This window comes from Peromyscus leucopus, chromosome 17 (genome assembly GCF_004664715.2).
Source record: "Peromyscus leucopus breed LL Stock chromosome 17, UCI_PerLeu_2.1, whole genome shotgun sequence".
Taxonomy (NCBI): domain Eukaryota; kingdom Metazoa; phylum Chordata; class Mammalia; order Rodentia; family Cricetidae; genus Peromyscus; species Peromyscus leucopus.
The window spans coordinates 32,716,007-32,733,343 of record NC_051077.1 but is presented as its reverse complement, the minus strand read 5'-3'; the positions used below and the strand labels follow the sequence as shown (position 1 = coordinate 32,733,343).

The window sequence follows — 17,337 nt, the reverse complement described above, 5'->3', positions numbered from 1 at the left end:
TCCCAGCACTCGGGAGGCAGAGCCAGGCAGATCTCTGTGAGTTCGAGGCCAGCCTGGGCTACCAAGTGAGTTCCAAGAGAGGCACAAAGCTACACATTGAACCCTGTTAAATCGCTGATCTGTTTGAACTCGCATTAATAGATATTAAATGCTGCTTATTATAAAAATGCTAATAAATCATCACTTTTTTTGGTTGTTGGTTTTGTTTTGTTTTTTTAACTAACCACCAAATGGCTAACAAATGAAATTTAAATCATGAAGTCTGATACTCCTAGAGAGGGATCACAGGGGGTGGTACGTTATAGAGAACCTGTTTTGATTTTGTTTCGTTTTAAACACAAAGAGCCCGTGCTGATTTCTGGCCAGTGCCTCCCTGGCCCCTTTCCAGCCGGCAGTGAGCTTCTGCAGGGCAGCTGACCAAGCAGGGGCTACAGTCTGGAGGATGACGGGGATACCTGGGCTGCAGAGTCTGGATATGACCTCAGCCTCATTAGTCCTCACTCTAACCATCCGAGCTAATCAGCACAGACATGCGCCGCTCAAGTGTTAATCGCCCTGTGTCTTATAGCCTCTTCTTCCAGGATTGCCACGGGTAATTAAAAGCTCCGCCACGAAGGCCAACCAACCTCGCCTGGGCTTAGATCGCTAGAGCAACTGCTGTCCGCTTTCGAGGGAAAAGGAGGCAGGAAGCGTGAGGTTTCCCTAGCTGGACACAGTTCTAATGCGAATTTGGAGCCGAGCATTGCAGCAGTCTGCCCAGGCTGCTGAAAACTCCACCCTCTTGAAATGCACCCCATCCCCTCAGAAGTGCACCCCGTAACTCGACTCACTGTGCTGCCTCTTACGAACGGGTCAACGCAGGCACGCTAACAGGAAGAGTCCTCGGGGCTCTAAATTTGTGAATCAGTAATTGACGGTCCCATTTGCTCGGCATCAGCAAACCACGAGGGCCCGGTATATATCAAGCTGTTCTACCTTTCTGCTTTTGCTGAAGAGACGATATTAATCACACTGTGTAGTCCCGGTAATACAAGAGATAGAACTACAGGTGAGGAGAAAAAAAAAACGTGTGCGTCGGATTTCTGTGACTGTAATGCAATACTTGTGAGAGCCAACCGAAAGAGAAGAGAGGTGGGCTGGGGGAGCTGGCTCAGCGGATAAAGTGCTTGCCACACAGGCGTAAGGACCTGAGTTCAAATCCCCCAGACCCATCTGAGGCTGGACACAGTGGCCTCCCTCTGTAATCCCCAGTGGGTCCACAGGAGGTAGAGAGAGAATCTCTGGAGTCCCTGGGCCAGCTAGCCTGGAGTTCACAGTGGGGAATTAAAAGCAATTCTGTGTCCAGGTAGAAGCCCAGGACAAATCCGAGGTGAACTCTGACCTCCACGTGTGGGGCCGTGATACACACAGACCTGCACACTCATGTACACGCAGACACATACACAGTTCGTTTATTTTTTATGAGGCATGATTTATTTTTGCTCACTCCCTCCCAAGTTTAAGTCCATGGCTAGCTGGTCCCAAGGCAAGGCAGTATTGCCTGGTGGGAACACAGTGATAATACTTCCGGTGGGAGCTAGCAGGACTTCCTGGTGGAAGCAACTTACCTCAAGGTCACCAGGAAGCAAAGAGAGGAAGGGCTAAAGTCCTAACTTCCTCCCACGAGACCCCTACCTCTACTTCCCAATAGCACTGTGGGTGAAGAAACTGAAGATCTGAACTGCAGATACACCTAATGACTGGGCACATCTAACATGCCTTGCAGGCTGGAAGCCCAATCTTCAGAGGGGCTCTGCACCGCCCAGCTCTCCAGACTGCTAGAATTCCTAGCCACGCCCCCAGCTAGAGACCGCACATGCGCTGTCCAGTAGCCAGGCAGGATGCTCAATCATCCCAGGGCCTTGCATCCTATATAATCCGTGCGTGATCAGGTAATTTGCACGAGCGTGATCACGTAGCCTATATACATGCGTGGTGTAGTTACGGAAGCCCGTATGTGCATTTGTGTGTGTAGGTGGGAGATCTATAAGAGTGGGTTCCACCTGTCCCTTCTCCTCTTCCTGCACAATCTTTCCATAGGCCTAAGCACCCCCTTCTATTTCCTCCCCTTAATAAACTCTAATAGTGGGTTTTGTTGTACCTCTTGGCTTTTCTCGCATGGTAAACAGTGCCGCCGCTTAATGAATAACGTTATGCCGCTTAATAAATAACAGACTCTTCCGGGGCATCCCCATCAGCAGAACGATTTCCTGGATCACCTGTTGGCCTTTTGCACCGTGTTAACATTGGCACAGATGCAACAGACCACGGGTGAAGGGAAATGCTGGGGAGCCCATCAACCCATGACTTCCAAAGGAGGGGTGTGGACTCTGAACTGTTACAGTCAGGGAAGGAGAAGAGAAGGAAAGAAGGTGAACTGCCTTTAAGAATCTCCCAAAGGTGTGGGAGGTGGGGGGGGGGGGGGATGGCAGCCGGGCTGGAGAGTTGGCTCAGCAGTTCTTCCAGAGGACCCGGGTTCAATTCCCAGCACCCACATGGCAGCTCACAACCGTCTGTAACTCCACTTCCAGGGGATCTGACACCGTCACACCAATGCACATAAAATAAATTAAAATGAATGTTTTTTTTAAAAAAAATCTCCCAAAGGTGCTAAATCTTGGCTGTGGAGTCATTAGCTTTTGAACACTCCCTGGGATGAAATGGGAAGTTAAGCATAAAGCTCCTCTGCTAGATGCCAAATACAAAGGCTGTCTTCAAGAAAAGCATGGTGCGGTTGTTTGAGCTATAAGCTAAACTAGCCAGTCTGTTCTGATTCGCAAAAGGGCTTTTTTTTTGGTATCAAATAATGAAACGTGTTAATATTTGAATTATCCATCTAACCGGAACCAGTATTTTCCAAATCATCAAAAACGCATTATGATGCCATTCATAGGAAAAACACCAGTTAAAAATAGAGGGTTGGGGAGCGTTCAATTGCCAACACTGCTTACTGCCAAGCCTGATAACCTGAGCTCAATCCACAGGTCCACATGGCAGAAGAGAACTGCCTCCTCTGAGTGCATTATTCATCCCTTGCAAGGGCGGGGCTTCCCAAGTCTTGTCATTTCCCCAGACCACACTTCGAGGGGGACTCTACCACTTGAACAGCATTCCAATGAGGACCAAGCGGTTGTTACTGCTTATGTGGCACCAGGGCAGAGCCTTGTGAATCTTGTAATTTCGTGAGCTCCTCCATCTTGTAAGGTGTATGAGCTTTTCTCCTCCCTGCAAAAAGGGAATATTTCAATCAAGAGGAAACAGCCACACAACACCAACATTTTTCAAAGCTACAAAAAAATGTAAGGCAATGCTACTCTTTTTACTAAACATCCTTGGTTCTTCTGGAGGATTCAATAGTCATTCTTCATAAAAACATACTATTTGTGTTAACATGAGAAAGGGTTGTCACTGTTATTTTAAATGAATTAAAACACAATTTAAATTTTTAATGCACTACATACCAATAGCTCTAATCTGTGGAAAGGAAAAGTCCATTGGTATTTTTAATAATTTTTAAGAGTGTAAAGGGACCGTGAGACTAAAAGTTTGAAAACTGCTGATTCCAAGGGATTGGATCATAAGGGAACAGGAGAAAGCAGTTTTCTGAAGAATCAACACCCCCTGTGGGAATGTCCTATATTAAAGAGGCTAAAGAGACATGACAGCGTAGGCCACACTAAGCCCTAGATGAGACTGTACTTTGGAAAGATGCTACAAAGAAAATTATCTGGTCAAATTTATAAAGTCAATAAATGCATTGTGATGATGTATGAAAATATCCCTGTTCTTAGGAAATAGACACTAAATATTTGAGGACCAAAGGCTATAACGTAACTCAAACTAAAAAAAAAAAAAAAAATGCTGTGTCTCTCTGGGTGTAAAATTCTTATGATAATCTAAATAAATAAAGTTCTTCACAAAGGAGTTTGAAAGTTAATGTAAAGTACACAAATACCTTATAAAAGATGTACCATTTTTCATCTGAACAAATATTTTAGTATGAGGATGTGAGGAGAAGATGAGTAAAAATTATATAATCAGACAGCTTCCCAATTTTCCATGAAAGGACATGCAGCGGCTATTACCATGACTTACAGCTGTTATTCACCTCTTTCTCCGCACAGCCTCCAGGATAGAGTTTTGGATGCTGAGCACCCTTGCAGCTTCCCTTGCAGCTAGGAGTAGCCATGTAAACCAGCTGTGACCAATGAGATGAAAGAGAATTTGCTGGGGAAGTTTTGCTTTCCTGACCAAAGGGACAGGCTAGAGATGAGAATCTTAACTATGTACTTAACCATGCACCACCACGATGTCTCTCTCTCTCTCATACACACACACACACACACACACCCTCGGATTCTCGCCATTCAATGTGACTTGAGGTACTTGGACTCTACAAACAAGTTTGACATCAAGTAAATGCCAGTGAGGACAACATCAAGGGGGAAAGTCTAGATCTTTTGTTGACATTATTGGTCACCTGACCCACTTCTGGGCAATCGCATAAACCTGCACTTCGTTTTATGTGAAGGAAGAGTACCCTATCGTTCAAGCCACCAAGGCGGGTGTCTGCCGCGTACAGCTGCACCCACTCTTGAAGCCTACCCATTAAGGCTCAAGAAATAAAGCAGGGATGAGGCCACGCAGCACCGTGCAGAGGAAGTGACTCCCCAAAACAGAATGCCTACTTAAGACCTGGATCGAATGACATCCTTAAATTCTTAAACAACACCAAGACGCAGTCATTTTCACTAACCAAAGTTGAAGGACCGTACGACAGTTAAGTACTCCACAGTGATTTAAGACTAAAAGGTTAAGGCGGCTTCCAATCAGATGGGTTTCAGCACAAACAGCATTCAGGGTGCCCTGCCAAAAGCATCCATTATTGCCAAATTCCTAATTCAAAACCACATATAAGAACACTGTAACTCAAACACGGAAGTTAAAAACAAGACATTTAAATAGTGATCTCCCTTCTCTCTAAAAGATAAGTGTGCCTATTAACCCCAGATGCTAACAGGGAGATTTCTTTCTCTTATATTCTAAATGACAATTGTTTTTGTTTTTTTTTTTCCCCAAGCCATTCACAAGGAAGTCAACCTTAAAAAAAAAACAAAACAAAAGAACAAAAATCAGGAGGCTGGCTTCTGAAAAGCCGCTTGGCTTAACTGAAATGTGATCAGGTTTCGTAACTTTTAAGTAAAAATATTAAAAGCATGGATTAAGCTGTGCAACACATGGTGAGGAAGGTAGGTGGTGGGCTACGGCGAGGCAATGTGTGCCTTCTGAGGCAAGTGCATGTCTTCTTGTGGCCTTTATCATCTAGTTAGAGCAGGAAGCGATAACCACGAAATGAAGTGTTTCAATATCATTTCCAGACAGTGGAAGAGACGTCATAAAACAAGGTTCTTTATCCGGAAGACTGTTGGGGGCATTATCTGTGGCAGGGTCCTCAAAGAGGAAAAAGCCAGCTAGAAAGGAAGGTCGGAGGAACATATAGAGAAGGCAGAACCCTAGCTCAGTCCTGAAAGAGGTACAGAAACGCGTGGATGGTCAAAGCACACACATTGAGAGTCTAAGAAATGCTGGTTTCAGAGCCAGATGTCGGGTTGGGGAGACCGCTAGTGGAGAGAGTACTTGCTGTGTGCACGTGTGTGTGTGTGTGTGTGTGTGTGTGTGTGCACAGTAGGAAGTTTTCCTGTATCCAACCAGCCCTGCAGCCGCTCGGTCCCAAGTAAACACACAGAGGCTTTATATTAATTACAAGCTGTATGGTGTACGGCTCACGCTTCTTGCTAGCTAGCTCTTTCATCTTAAATCAACCCATTTCTATTAACCTATGGCTGTGGCTTTTCCTGCTCTTTCACATTTTGCTTCTTCTGGTGGTGGCTCCCAGCATCTCTCCTGCCCCGCCTTTCTTCTCTCTATCCCCCATCCCTCTTGGATCTCCCGCCTGGCTCCATCCTGCCCTGCATAAGCCAATATAGCCTTATTTATTAGCCAACTGGAGCAACACATATTCACAGCACACAGACAGACATCCCACAGCACTAGTCTGCAACCTACCCTCACAATCTAGGTCTGGTGGGACACGCCTGTAACCCCTGGGCAGAGGCAGGGGAATGGAGACAGGGGGAACCTAGGAAGCTTGCTGGCTAGCCAATCTAGCTGAAATGGCTGCGCTCCAGGTTCACCGAGAGCCCGACACAAAGAATAAAGTGGAGAGTACGAAAGGAAGACATCCACCACCGACTTCTGTCCTCCGCACGCACAGGCACAGGCAACCATGGCTGCACACATGTGCACACATGTGTATACACCACACATACACACAGATGGAAAGACCCAGGTGTGATGGTACAACCCTATGATCCCAGCACTCACGAGTCTGTGGCAGCGGGATTTAGAGCTGGAGGTGACACAGCAATTTCCACATGAAACCCTGTCTCAAAACGATAACCAAATATAAGGGGAGTGTGTGTGTGGGGGGGAAATGCTGGCTTAAAGAGTCTTCAGCAGAGATTGTGGGTTGCAGGGCATGGGGGAAAGGAGGGCGCAGCAGGTGTCCAGGGCTGAGGGAGACAGCACAGGTAAAGGGGGAACACAAGCCAAAGGCAGCCCAAAGAGCAACAACCCAAGCGTCTGTCAGTGGATGAATCCATAACAAAAGGTGTCACTTTACAACATTTCTTCAGTCTGCAACACAGATGAATCCTGAAGGCATCATGCTAAGTAACACAACCCATCACCAGAGAATTCTGGGACTCCATTTACAGAATGAGTGGTGTGGTGTTATTGTACCGTGGTTTAATAAAACGCTGATTGGCCAGTCGCCAGGCAGGAAGTATAGGCGGGAATAGCAGACGAGGAGAATGCTGGGAAGAGGAAGGGCTGAGTCAGGAGTCGCCAGCCAGACACAGAGGAAGCAAGATGACAAGGCAGAACTGAGACAAGGTACCAAGCCACGTGGCTAAACATAAATAATTATGGGTTAATTTAAGTGTAAGAGCTAGTCAGTAATAAGCCCAAGCTAGTGGCCAAGCAGTTATAAATAACATTGAGCTTCTGAGTGACTATTTTATAAGCGGCTGAGGGACTGCGGGGGGGGGCCCGGGGTGGGACCGGAGAAACCTTCCAACTACAGGGTGGTATCTGGGGTAGTCAAAGTCATACAGAAATGATCGTGGGGGTTACCAGGGACCAGGGAGAAGAGGGAGTTCATTACTAAGGGAATGTGGAGTTGCAGCTTGGAAACCACTCATTCTAGAGGTGGATGGAGCAACAGCTAGCTGCACAACAGAACTGAGACCAGTACCACCGAGCCGAGCCTAAAGACGGTGAGGATAACAAAGTCTTATGCTACACACATTCAAGAGGGGTTTGTTGTTGCTGTTATTGTTTTTCAATGAGAGGAGCGGCAGAAAGCAAGATGTGGACCTGGCTTGTGAGTGAACACAGTGCTTAAATGGAGACTCGGTAGCTGATGAACACAAAGGGCAATGTAGTTGTGTAAGGCTCCAGGTCAGAGCTCCCTGGGCTCCACGAAGCAATTTCTCCCCTTGTCATGAGAAGATAACGCCTTTTCCCTTCCTTGATCAACAAAAGGACCTCTCTCCCAATTTTCTCTGGAAATATCGAACTCCATTTCATCAAAGACGGGAACTCTTCAAAGTCTCTGACCTTCCTGAGAGCCTGGCTTCTACAGAGTGACCTGGCTCTGGGAGATGGCAACACCAACCGCAGAAACCATCAAGGCCATGACTCAGGTGCCTGAAGTTCATCACTCAGTTCGATGAAGAAGATGGCTTCATCGGTCTCACGCCATCACAGCGCGTTGGAAACCGAAGTGGGTAGCATCAGAGAATCCAACCCACGGTCAGCACTCGGTAAATATTTGGAGACATCCTCTACTCTCAGAAGAGAGGGTGCTATACTAACTACCCCATCGGCAGGTCTGAAGAGACGTGCTAGAATTCTAGAGTAGTTCTCACGTAGGCCAACGTAGGCGACCACCATGTAAGTGACGTCTTTTCCTATAAATGTCATCAGGTCCCAAAGCACTGAGCCTGGGCACATTGTGCCTGCCCCTCTGCAGCTCAGCACAGCTCGTCACCACATTCCCAGATGACATGGGTGTGCAAAGTTCTCTCGAGTACATTCCCAGATGACATGGGTGTGCAAAGTTCTCTCGAGTTCCAGTCCTGCCACTGAGCCTAAGGTAGGCTGTCCTGCTAATTACTTAGAGCTACCATTTCTAGAGTGGCCTTACTGTTTTTAAAAACATCACCGACAAACAATAAAACCTGTCTAGTCCTAAAAGCAAGACAGTCTTCACCCTGAATTCCTTGGACACCTTTGCAATTACTTACCACCCACCCCATCCCAGACAGGGTTTCCTGTGTAGCCTGGGCTGGCCTGGAACTCAAGAGAGTGATGGGATTAAAGGCGTGGGCCATTTTTAGTCACCCTGCGTAGCTTAGGGTGGACCTGAACTTGTCGTCTTCCTGTCTCCACCTCCCAAGTGCTGGGAATACAGGTCTGCTTCTGCCTTTGGCTTCATCCTAGATATTTTTAATCCTCTGGTAGATATAGACATTGGAAGAGGAAGAGCTATCCATGGCACCTAAGAATTTCAGATCACTGGACACAGGAGCCCGTTCTTATTAATGAGATTTTCCCATCTGGTTTTGCTCGTCTTATTTTGCTTCACGTGAAATTAGGGAACGTGGCTAATAAGTTAGATCATCTTCATGGCGAGGTCCAGTTGGACTCCAGAAGGCTTTAAGGACATGTGCAAGAGGGGGCGGGGATGTGTAAGACGTCTGGAAAACGGTGCCTACCATTTCCCTCGAACGTCTGCCTTTTCATGTGGTCCTGCCAGCGGTTCAGTGAACGATGGCTTCCTCATTGTCATCTATTAGCCATGACAGGCAGCCACAGCGGCTCTCAGATACAGCCTCCCTTCGCCACAATTATCCAGCCATGCCTGCGAGGCAAAAAGAGTGCTTGGGACACCCTCCTTCTGGACCGCTCTTCCCAAAGGCAACAGTTCAAAGCACCCCCTCTATGAGCAGGAGCCCTGACATCCGCAGAATCCTCCGGACAGGACAATTACACTCCTCTTGGAGCGATGGCAGAAACGAAGACCTAATTACCTGCAATCCAGGCACCGGGGATCCAGGCTCAGCAAGAGTGCAGAGGTGGAGGCCTGCCTGTGGGCGGACACCATCCACGGCACTAGCACCCCGCAGACATCTCAGCCACCACCTGCATACCCCTCCCCCAAGAGAAAAAGGAAGACGTGGGTTTTCACCACCGTTCAACGTAACAAGCCGAGACAAAACAACAGCATCAAAATTAAGAAAACGTACTAGTGACTGACGAGCCCCTGGACCGATCTGCACACGGCACACGAGAATTACTGCCTGAGAACAGGGCTTACAACTCGCAGCAACAGAAAATGAGACGGCGTTTTCTGTCTTTGTCTCTCTTCTGATTTCTTCTACTTCCCTTCGGAGCAAAGCAGGAGCAAGCGGAAGAGAAATAAACCGAGAAGGAAAACGAAAGAGGGTCATGGAGAAAGAGGAGAGCGGAGGATGGGCTTGGGGCCTGAGGTCTGGCTGTTGCACTCACGCGAAAAGCCGGACATGGCAGCATCCGTGGGAGGCTCCTGGGTTCGCAGAACAGCAGCAAAGACGAGAGAGAAACGCCCGCCTCACAACAAGGTGGAAAGAGGGAACTGACAGCCAAAAAGTTCTCTTCCGCCTCTACAGGGGCACTGTGGCACGGTACACACTGCCAGGCACACACACACACACACACACACACACACACACACACACACACCCGCACCCGCCCCCCACATACACAATATTAAAAGACTACAATGTATTAAAAAGAAAAAAAGCACCCCTCCCCGATCCTGGAAAGAACATGGCGTCAACACTTCCGATACACTCTGGGCACACACCTGCTTAACGTGCTTTGCAGACAATACAGAAACAATCCAAGCAGAGAGCTGAGCACATATAATAACACAAAAATGATCATGCTTTGGTGCTGGTAGATGATTCTAATAAAACTTTAATAATATTGGTAAAGAGCAAAAATGACAAAATGCCCCAGAATAGAGTTAAAAAAAAAAAACAACTCAGAGACGAAGTTTCATAAAAACTTTCATGAAAAAGTAAGAGCAACCTAAAAGGTAATCATCTTTAAGATAAAGAAAACCATTTTATCAAAGGCACCGGGCATGTTTAACAGAAGTTAAATGGAACAGAAAACAAAGCTCACAGCGGAGCACACCCCCCCCCCCCCCACTGATCACAGAGCCGAGGCTGCCTGTGTGGCTGAAGGCACACATGAGGGACAGTCACCAGTGGGTCTGGAAGAGACCACCTCCAGTACAGACTTTCCCACAGTTCTCTTACAGGACGGGAATGAACGCACTCTCTGGTTGTAGGGCGCCCTTGGAAACAAACCATGTTGGCACGCAGCATGAGTAACATGTTTCCACACAGCGGGGGGAAATGGGATTGGGGAGGGGGGGATGCCCCACGCTACCCATCCATAAACTCCAGCTGTCATCACACAGTGCCTGGTCTAGGGGGAGGGATGAGCCGCCTCCTCTAGGAACCACTTATCACTGGGATAAATGTAACAGTGCTGTGTGACCAACAAACCAAGGAGAAGAGGCTGGAAGCAGAGGGGTCGCCACCCTCCAGAGGGATAGCGTGCCAGGGCTGTGTGTGAGGCAGGGAGGGACACACTGAGAGGACATTCCCGGTTCAGCTGTGCTGATCTGGGGGGACTCGTGTCACCCTCGATCCTCTCTGGGTAGGTGGGTGCCAGCTCCCCTCAACTGTACAGCAATGGCTCTCCTGCCTCCGTCCGTGGTCCTGGCGTGACAAGGGTAGGCTTCATTTGGGCCAGATGTTCGCATCACTGTGAGGCTGCTAAGAACACAATTATGTGTGTGTCCTAGCGAAGGAGCGGCTGTTGGAATTGGTGGGTGACAGAGAGAGCCGACACTGTCCTAACCCTCACCCCAGCCAGACGGTCGGCGAAGGCGGAAAGACCTTCACTCCAGCCCCGGGGCTGGCAGGCCCTTGGGTTCCAAATCAAACTAAATCAACAGCTTAAACAGATGTAGATCCGTGGGACGGTGGGGACGGGAAAGAGGATTCAAGGTCTGCGTGTGCTGCGCCGGCTATTAAAAAGTTATGCGCGACTTCCAGATGAAAGGCACCAGGGGCTTCTGAGAGGAGAGGAGCCCTCTTCTTCCGGGACTTAACGAGACGGAACTCACTGAAGCTTCTGACTCGGCTGGATATTAATTGAGTCAAAGTCAATGACAATCTTGCTGTACTTGGGGGTGAATTTTCTAAACATGAAAAAAACAAAATATATACAGGAATTATCCAACGAGTAGTTAGAGTGATTTGTTTATTTCAGCTTAAACTGTATTTCCAGGGCAGAGGAAAGAAATATCCTGGGATTCGCTTGATATCTTATCTCTATAGGAGCCAATTATAGTGCCCCATACGGAGAGGAACACAGAGCAGAAGAGGCTAAGACAAGATCGATGCATGGGGTGGCTCGGCTTGTGTGTTCTTCAACTATCCGAGTTCATGAATTATCCGGGAGTCAAAGGATTTCTAACAAGTTAGCAGCACCCCATGATATCCGATTACAGTTTCCCCATCATATTTATCTTATTTTCTAGGAAATCGCTGCAGCCCACTCTGAGCCGCTCTAAAAGCAAACACAGTCCATTTTCTTGTGCGTCTGAGCTATATAGAAAGACAACTCTTAGAAGTGGGGGCAAGGGGACTTTCTAAATTCAAGCTCTCCGAACGCAGATACGGCTACCCTACCTGAAGATACTTGGGGACTTTTTCAAACGAGTAAATAAGAGAGCAGGTAAGCAGTGTTCCTCCATGGTCTCTGCTTCAATTCCTGCCTCCAGGTTTGGGCTTTTTCCTTCCTGCCCTGACTTCCAGGATGCCAGATTGTAACCCGTGAGCCAAACCGAGCCTTTACTCCCCAAGTTAGCTTCAGTCAGTGGTTTATTAAACCAGGAGCACACAAGGCACAATAATTCAAGACACGCATCATGCAAAAATCGTGTTTCCAACTGGGCATGGTGAGTGGTGTCACTGGGGAGACTGAGGCAGGAGGCAGCCTGGGTTACCCAGCAAACTCAGGGGCAGCCTATTCGTACAGAGACCCTGTCTCGGAAAACAAAGAAACTGCCCCACATCTCTAACTAAGACGACAACCCACGGGGCAAGTGGCCTGTCCCACAAGCCTTCTCACTGCCGACCAGACACACAAGTTCACACTCTGCAAAGCTTCTCGGTCCGAAGTCAGTTTTCGGCTGCTCATAAAAGATGGCAAAACGAACAAGGCAAACACGTTCTTCCCTCTGCGAAGATAATCACGGACATGGCAAGGGCTCCCTCTCTTAATTCAAAATGTTGCTCAGGAAAGAATTCCTGGTGTCTCACCCTGGCAGCCCGCTTTCATCCTAAACTATCTCCACCAGAGCCCTTTACATATGCAAGATTTATAAAGGCTTGGCAGGGCTAGCACAAAAGTGGTAAATTTTTAAATGTCTTGCTCCTTGCATAATTAGCCTCAGCCTTCGAAAGTCACTAATATTAAAATATAACCATTACACAGGCTGTCTCCAGATATTTCTGTCGTTTACTCCATACCTAAAATAATCTTTAGGGGCAGATGCTGTCACATTCCAAAGACACTGCCACCACGTGCGGGGACACCAGACTTCAGGCCAGGCCACGTGCATTTCTACACCAGTTCCCCGACCCACCTGAACGTAACCCCAGCCAGTTCAAACAAGAGTCTGGCGGCTGTTGTCTCCTCACTGTCGTGGTATTTATCCGACATGAAAATGACTTCTTTTATACCTGAAAAGGTAAGAGTAGAAGATAAGCACAGACACAAAATTCAAAAGACAGGCAAGAGAAAGAGAGCCCCGCGCCGATGATTAATTACCTTTCTCGAGTGAGCGTGCAGACAATGTCCAGTTACTGAACTATTCATCTATGGCTTCCCAGGACAGCAGAGGGGACTGTATTTAATCTGCCTTCCAGTCTTTATGGATTTTTTTTTTTTTTTTTAAAATATACAAATGAAAAGTAAAAACACGTCAAGCCGTCAAGCCTTGATCTAATTAACAAATTTTCTTCTTCATGGGCAGGTAAGCAACTATTCTTTATTCACGAAGCAACTACTCAACTCAAGAGGTGTAGAAGGAGGGTGCTGGCCAGTCCAGAGGTCAGCAGCATTAGGCATCCAAGAAAAGTTCAGCTATCAGTGTGGAGGGGCAGATCCGCCTCCGATCTCCTTAGGCGGCATGAAGCTCAGCCAGGATTCCTAACCGTCTTCTCCTCAGGGCTGCTCTGTATCCCCTTTGGAAGGGGTGAGCCCACACACTGCTCTGGGCAGGCGCCTACTGCCAACCCCTCCGCCTGTGACCAGCTAAGGAAGCACCCCCAAAAGAGAGGTTAATGGCAGCAGTTTCATGGGCACCCACGGCTGTGGTCCGCTATCAGCCGACTTCTGCTCTGAAACCCGGGGGGCTCGTGAGAAACAGCCCCTTCAGCCCCCACATCTGGCTAAACATGCTAAGTCTTTACATCTCAATCTAAGAGCTTTATGGAGATCAAGCGTAGCTCACTCTTAGGTGGAACAGTTCAAACACAGGTACAATAGACAGAACACAACTTGGTAGGTTTACGGCAGCTGTGATATAATAAAGGAGAAGCTCGGAGTAACATTTGAGTCTCATGGTATTTATATGCAAAGATATGCTTAGACCCTCAAATATCTACCACGTATTAGATAGAAATTAAAATTTGATATACAGACTCTCAGCTGACCTTGTTTCTGACAGAAGTTCATTTCGCTCCCTCCCCCACCCCCATCTATGCACAATATGTCAGAGAATGGTAAACTGACAGTAATTATATGCAATGCCTGTGTTCTTTTTTGGCAGCTTGCAGTTTAAGAAGTTGCAAACTAAATTAAAAACATGCTAAGAATCACAGAGGATGCAATTAGTCTCAGAATACCTGGCACCACTCAAAAAAACAAAACACGGGGCATGTGCCACCAAGTTGATAGCGCAATTAATTTAGATCTAAACAATAACAACTTCCGATCAAACACACCTGCGCGCGCGGAGCTGCTGACGAGCAGACCCCCCAGGCAACGGTGACAAATGGGAAGGGCCTGGTGTGGTGCCTACCTGCCTGGATGATCAGCTTAGCACACTCGTTACAGGGGAATAAGGCGACATACATGCTGCAGCCCTTCACATCAGCCGAATTCTTGTTCATGATGGCGTTCAGCTCAGCATGGCACACTGCGGAAGAGAAGAAAGGGGCTTAGGCTGCAGCTCATGGAAGGTTTACTAAGTAACTCTGTCTCCACCTCCGAAATAGCACAGAATACTCAATAAAAATAAATCGATTGGAAACAGCAACCCCGAGACTAGCAATAAGGGCCGCGTGGTCTGTCTGGGTGGGGATTACCAGGGAGGGTTGGCTGTAGCAGCAGCTGGCCTTGGTGCGTAAGCACCTAGGGCACCAGGAGGGACTGAGGTCAAGTACCTTCACCCACCCTAAGCGGAGCAATACCTCACTGCTCCACAAGACCCTGGGGTATTGAAATGCCGGTATAAAATGGCTCATTTGTGTGTCGGTCAGCATGGCTGTTAAGAGGGCAGGGGGCATAAGGACACAAGAATAAGAAGTGAGGCTGAGAATTTCTATCCTGAGGGGTCTGCTTCTGCTCATCACGCTCAGCCCTGAGCCCTGAGGGGGGAAAGAGAAGAAAAGAAAGCCAGTGGATAACCAGCTATTTATCTGTTTTACAAACACACGCATCCACTTAAGCGCAATGAACAGTCAAGTTCTCTACATACGGATCCACCCCACCAAGGACTCCCAAGGATCATGCGAGCGTCCTTGACTGAGTGAAAGGACAAAAGAAGTACCCTCCTTTCTCTCCCTCGCTACCAAAGCTGATATTCCCTGTCCTGTTAGGGTGGCTGTTGCTACTCCCTAGCCACAGGCCTGAAATAAAGAAAAACTCCAGCACAGATAAAGCTCTGAATCCCTCCACCTGCTCAGCAGGCTTCTCATCTGAAGGTTTTGGGTGTGTTATCTACAACTACCTTGCATACTCCTCCTTATGACAATTACATGAATATTTATCCCCAGAGGAACTTCCAAATCAGTATTTATTCCGTACTGGAGAGTAATGGTCTAGCCTTGGGAACTTTTAAGAGAACCCCCAGATGACTCAAATGTGCAAACAAATTCGGGAAGCCCTGTTCTACAGGCTGCCCGGAGATCCCAACATATACTCCGCACACAATACTAAAACAAGCACCCGCAGTGTGAATGGAGTCTCTCTCGGGTCATGGTCCAAACCATACATAATTCCTAGGAAACAAACACGGCTCCCTTCAAGGATCTCCTCTACCGTCCATCTCCAGCCGCCAGCCTCCCATATTCAACCTTCATCCATCGAGATTGTCAGTGCACATTGGCCTAAGCTCGCCGAGGCCCACGACCCTGGGCATTTCAATCACTACTTGTTCATAGAGTCAGGCACATTTATTGAGAATCTATTCAGGGTTAGAAGGATGAAGGAGGCATATTTATTGAGAATCTATTCAGGGTTAGAAGGATGAAGGAGACACGTTTAGTGAGAATCTCTTCTGAGTTAGCAGGATGAAGGACCAGCCTCCTGGTTTTGCATGGAATAGCCAACTACCTGGATAGTAGTAGCCAGGCAGTGTTTTACCAGGAAGCTACGCGAGAGCTCTCTCAGGAAATGCTTGTGCACACCAGCATCCTCAAACTGGGAATTAATTCCATGTATTAAGAGTTCTCAGCATGAGTGAAAAAAGGAATCGTCTCTGGCAATACAGGGAGCGAAAGAAACAATCTGTGATTCATCAAATCACAGACCACCAGGGAGCAATGGCTGGCTGGAGGGACCTGAGTCCTGTCCCCCAAGCCTGCCTGTCCCATAAACTCCAAGGCCACGGGAAGACAGGAGAAAACCCAGAAAGGGTTGGAGTGGACTTCAAGAGGTATCCATGGCCCCTTCTCCCCTGGTGGCCAAGACGGCAGGGTGGAATCACTGAGTTTAACACTCTGTTCAGTGTTAAAAACAATTAGATATAATTGTTTCCTCTATGCCCCCCTTGGGGGCAGAGCCCAGCCCTCCAAGTTCTCGGTAGCTCTCCCCAGGGTCTAATGGCATGCCAGGAACATAATGGTGTTAAATATTTATTGAATAAATAAAGGAGAAAATGCAGATCCCCATTATTGATGGTGACGCTGGGAAACAGCAGTTCTCTTCCTTTCTCAAAACTGGGCTTTCCCCATCTAAGAAGTGTTCTGTGGATGGTGCCGGAGTTCACGTTCAGAACTTCGAAGACCCCGATCTGTGACCACACAGCCTTCTGGTGTCCTCCTCTGGAAGAACCGTCACGGTGACCACAACCAAAACCAAGTTTATCATTCGTGAAAATCACCCGAAGAAACAGCGCGTCTTGGGTAAACCCCGACATGGCCGGAGACGGGCAGTGTGCAGAAATAAGACACAGGATTCTAAACAGGCGTCCTTTACCCTATCAAAAGTCACGGGATGAAAATGCAAAGCTGCTTTTAAGAGAAGGTCTGCTGGGTGACATGGACGGATGTCGGACTACAGGCCGGCTCACACCCCACAAGCTTACACCTTCAAAGTCAAATGACTGAATGCCGGCGTGTGGCGCACGCCTTAATCCAGCACCGGAGCAGAGCAGGCGGATCTCTGTGAGTTCGAGGCCAGCCGGCTACAAGTGAGTCCAGGAAAGCCAAAGCTACACAGAGAAACCCTGTCTCGAAAAATCAAAAAAAAAAAAAAAAAAAATGACTGAATGATAACCAAAAAGAAAACCATGCACTCTGAGGAGAGGGGACGACAGACCCCCACTCTGACTGCTCTGGCTCAGTCCTGCACCCCTTTCAACTTCAGAAACCACAGCACACTGTTCCCCAGAACCCCTTCCCTACCAGAGGCCTATGTGACTAATACCAGCCTCCTGGGGTCAGAAGGGGTCCAGAGGACCCTCAACCTGGGAGAACACCCTCACCCTGGACCTGCCCATCGCAACTCCCACCTTCAAACTCCCCACAGCCCCTCAGGGTTCACAGTCTCCAATCTTCCCTTGTGAAGGGGGGGGGGTCCCCCACAGCCTCTGTATCACTG

The 17,337-nt window shown here is 47.9% G+C and overlaps 1 protein-coding gene across 5 annotated transcripts in view; it reads right to left on the bottom strand.

Annotated features, from left to right (window-relative positions):
- Positions 1 to 10,091: 10,091 nt before the first annotated feature.
- Positions 10,092 to 17,337, bottom strand: part of Dctd (dCMP deaminase) — a 96,110-nt gene continuing 88,864 nt past the window's right edge. For all 5 annotated transcript variants that reach the window (XM_037211735.1, XM_028854531.2, XM_037211736.1 and 2 more), the window contains exons 4-6: positions 14,315 to 14,431; positions 12,875 to 12,971; positions 10,092 to 11,422 (exon numbers count right to left, since the gene is read on the bottom strand). In XM_037211735.1, the coding sequence (XP_037067630.1) occupies positions 11,344 to 11,422; positions 12,875 to 12,971; positions 14,315 to 14,431 (293 nt within the window). In that variant the 3' untranslated portion in view covers positions 10,092 to 11,343. The remainder of the gene's footprint in view (positions 11,423 to 12,874; positions 12,972 to 14,314; positions 14,432 to 17,337) is intronic.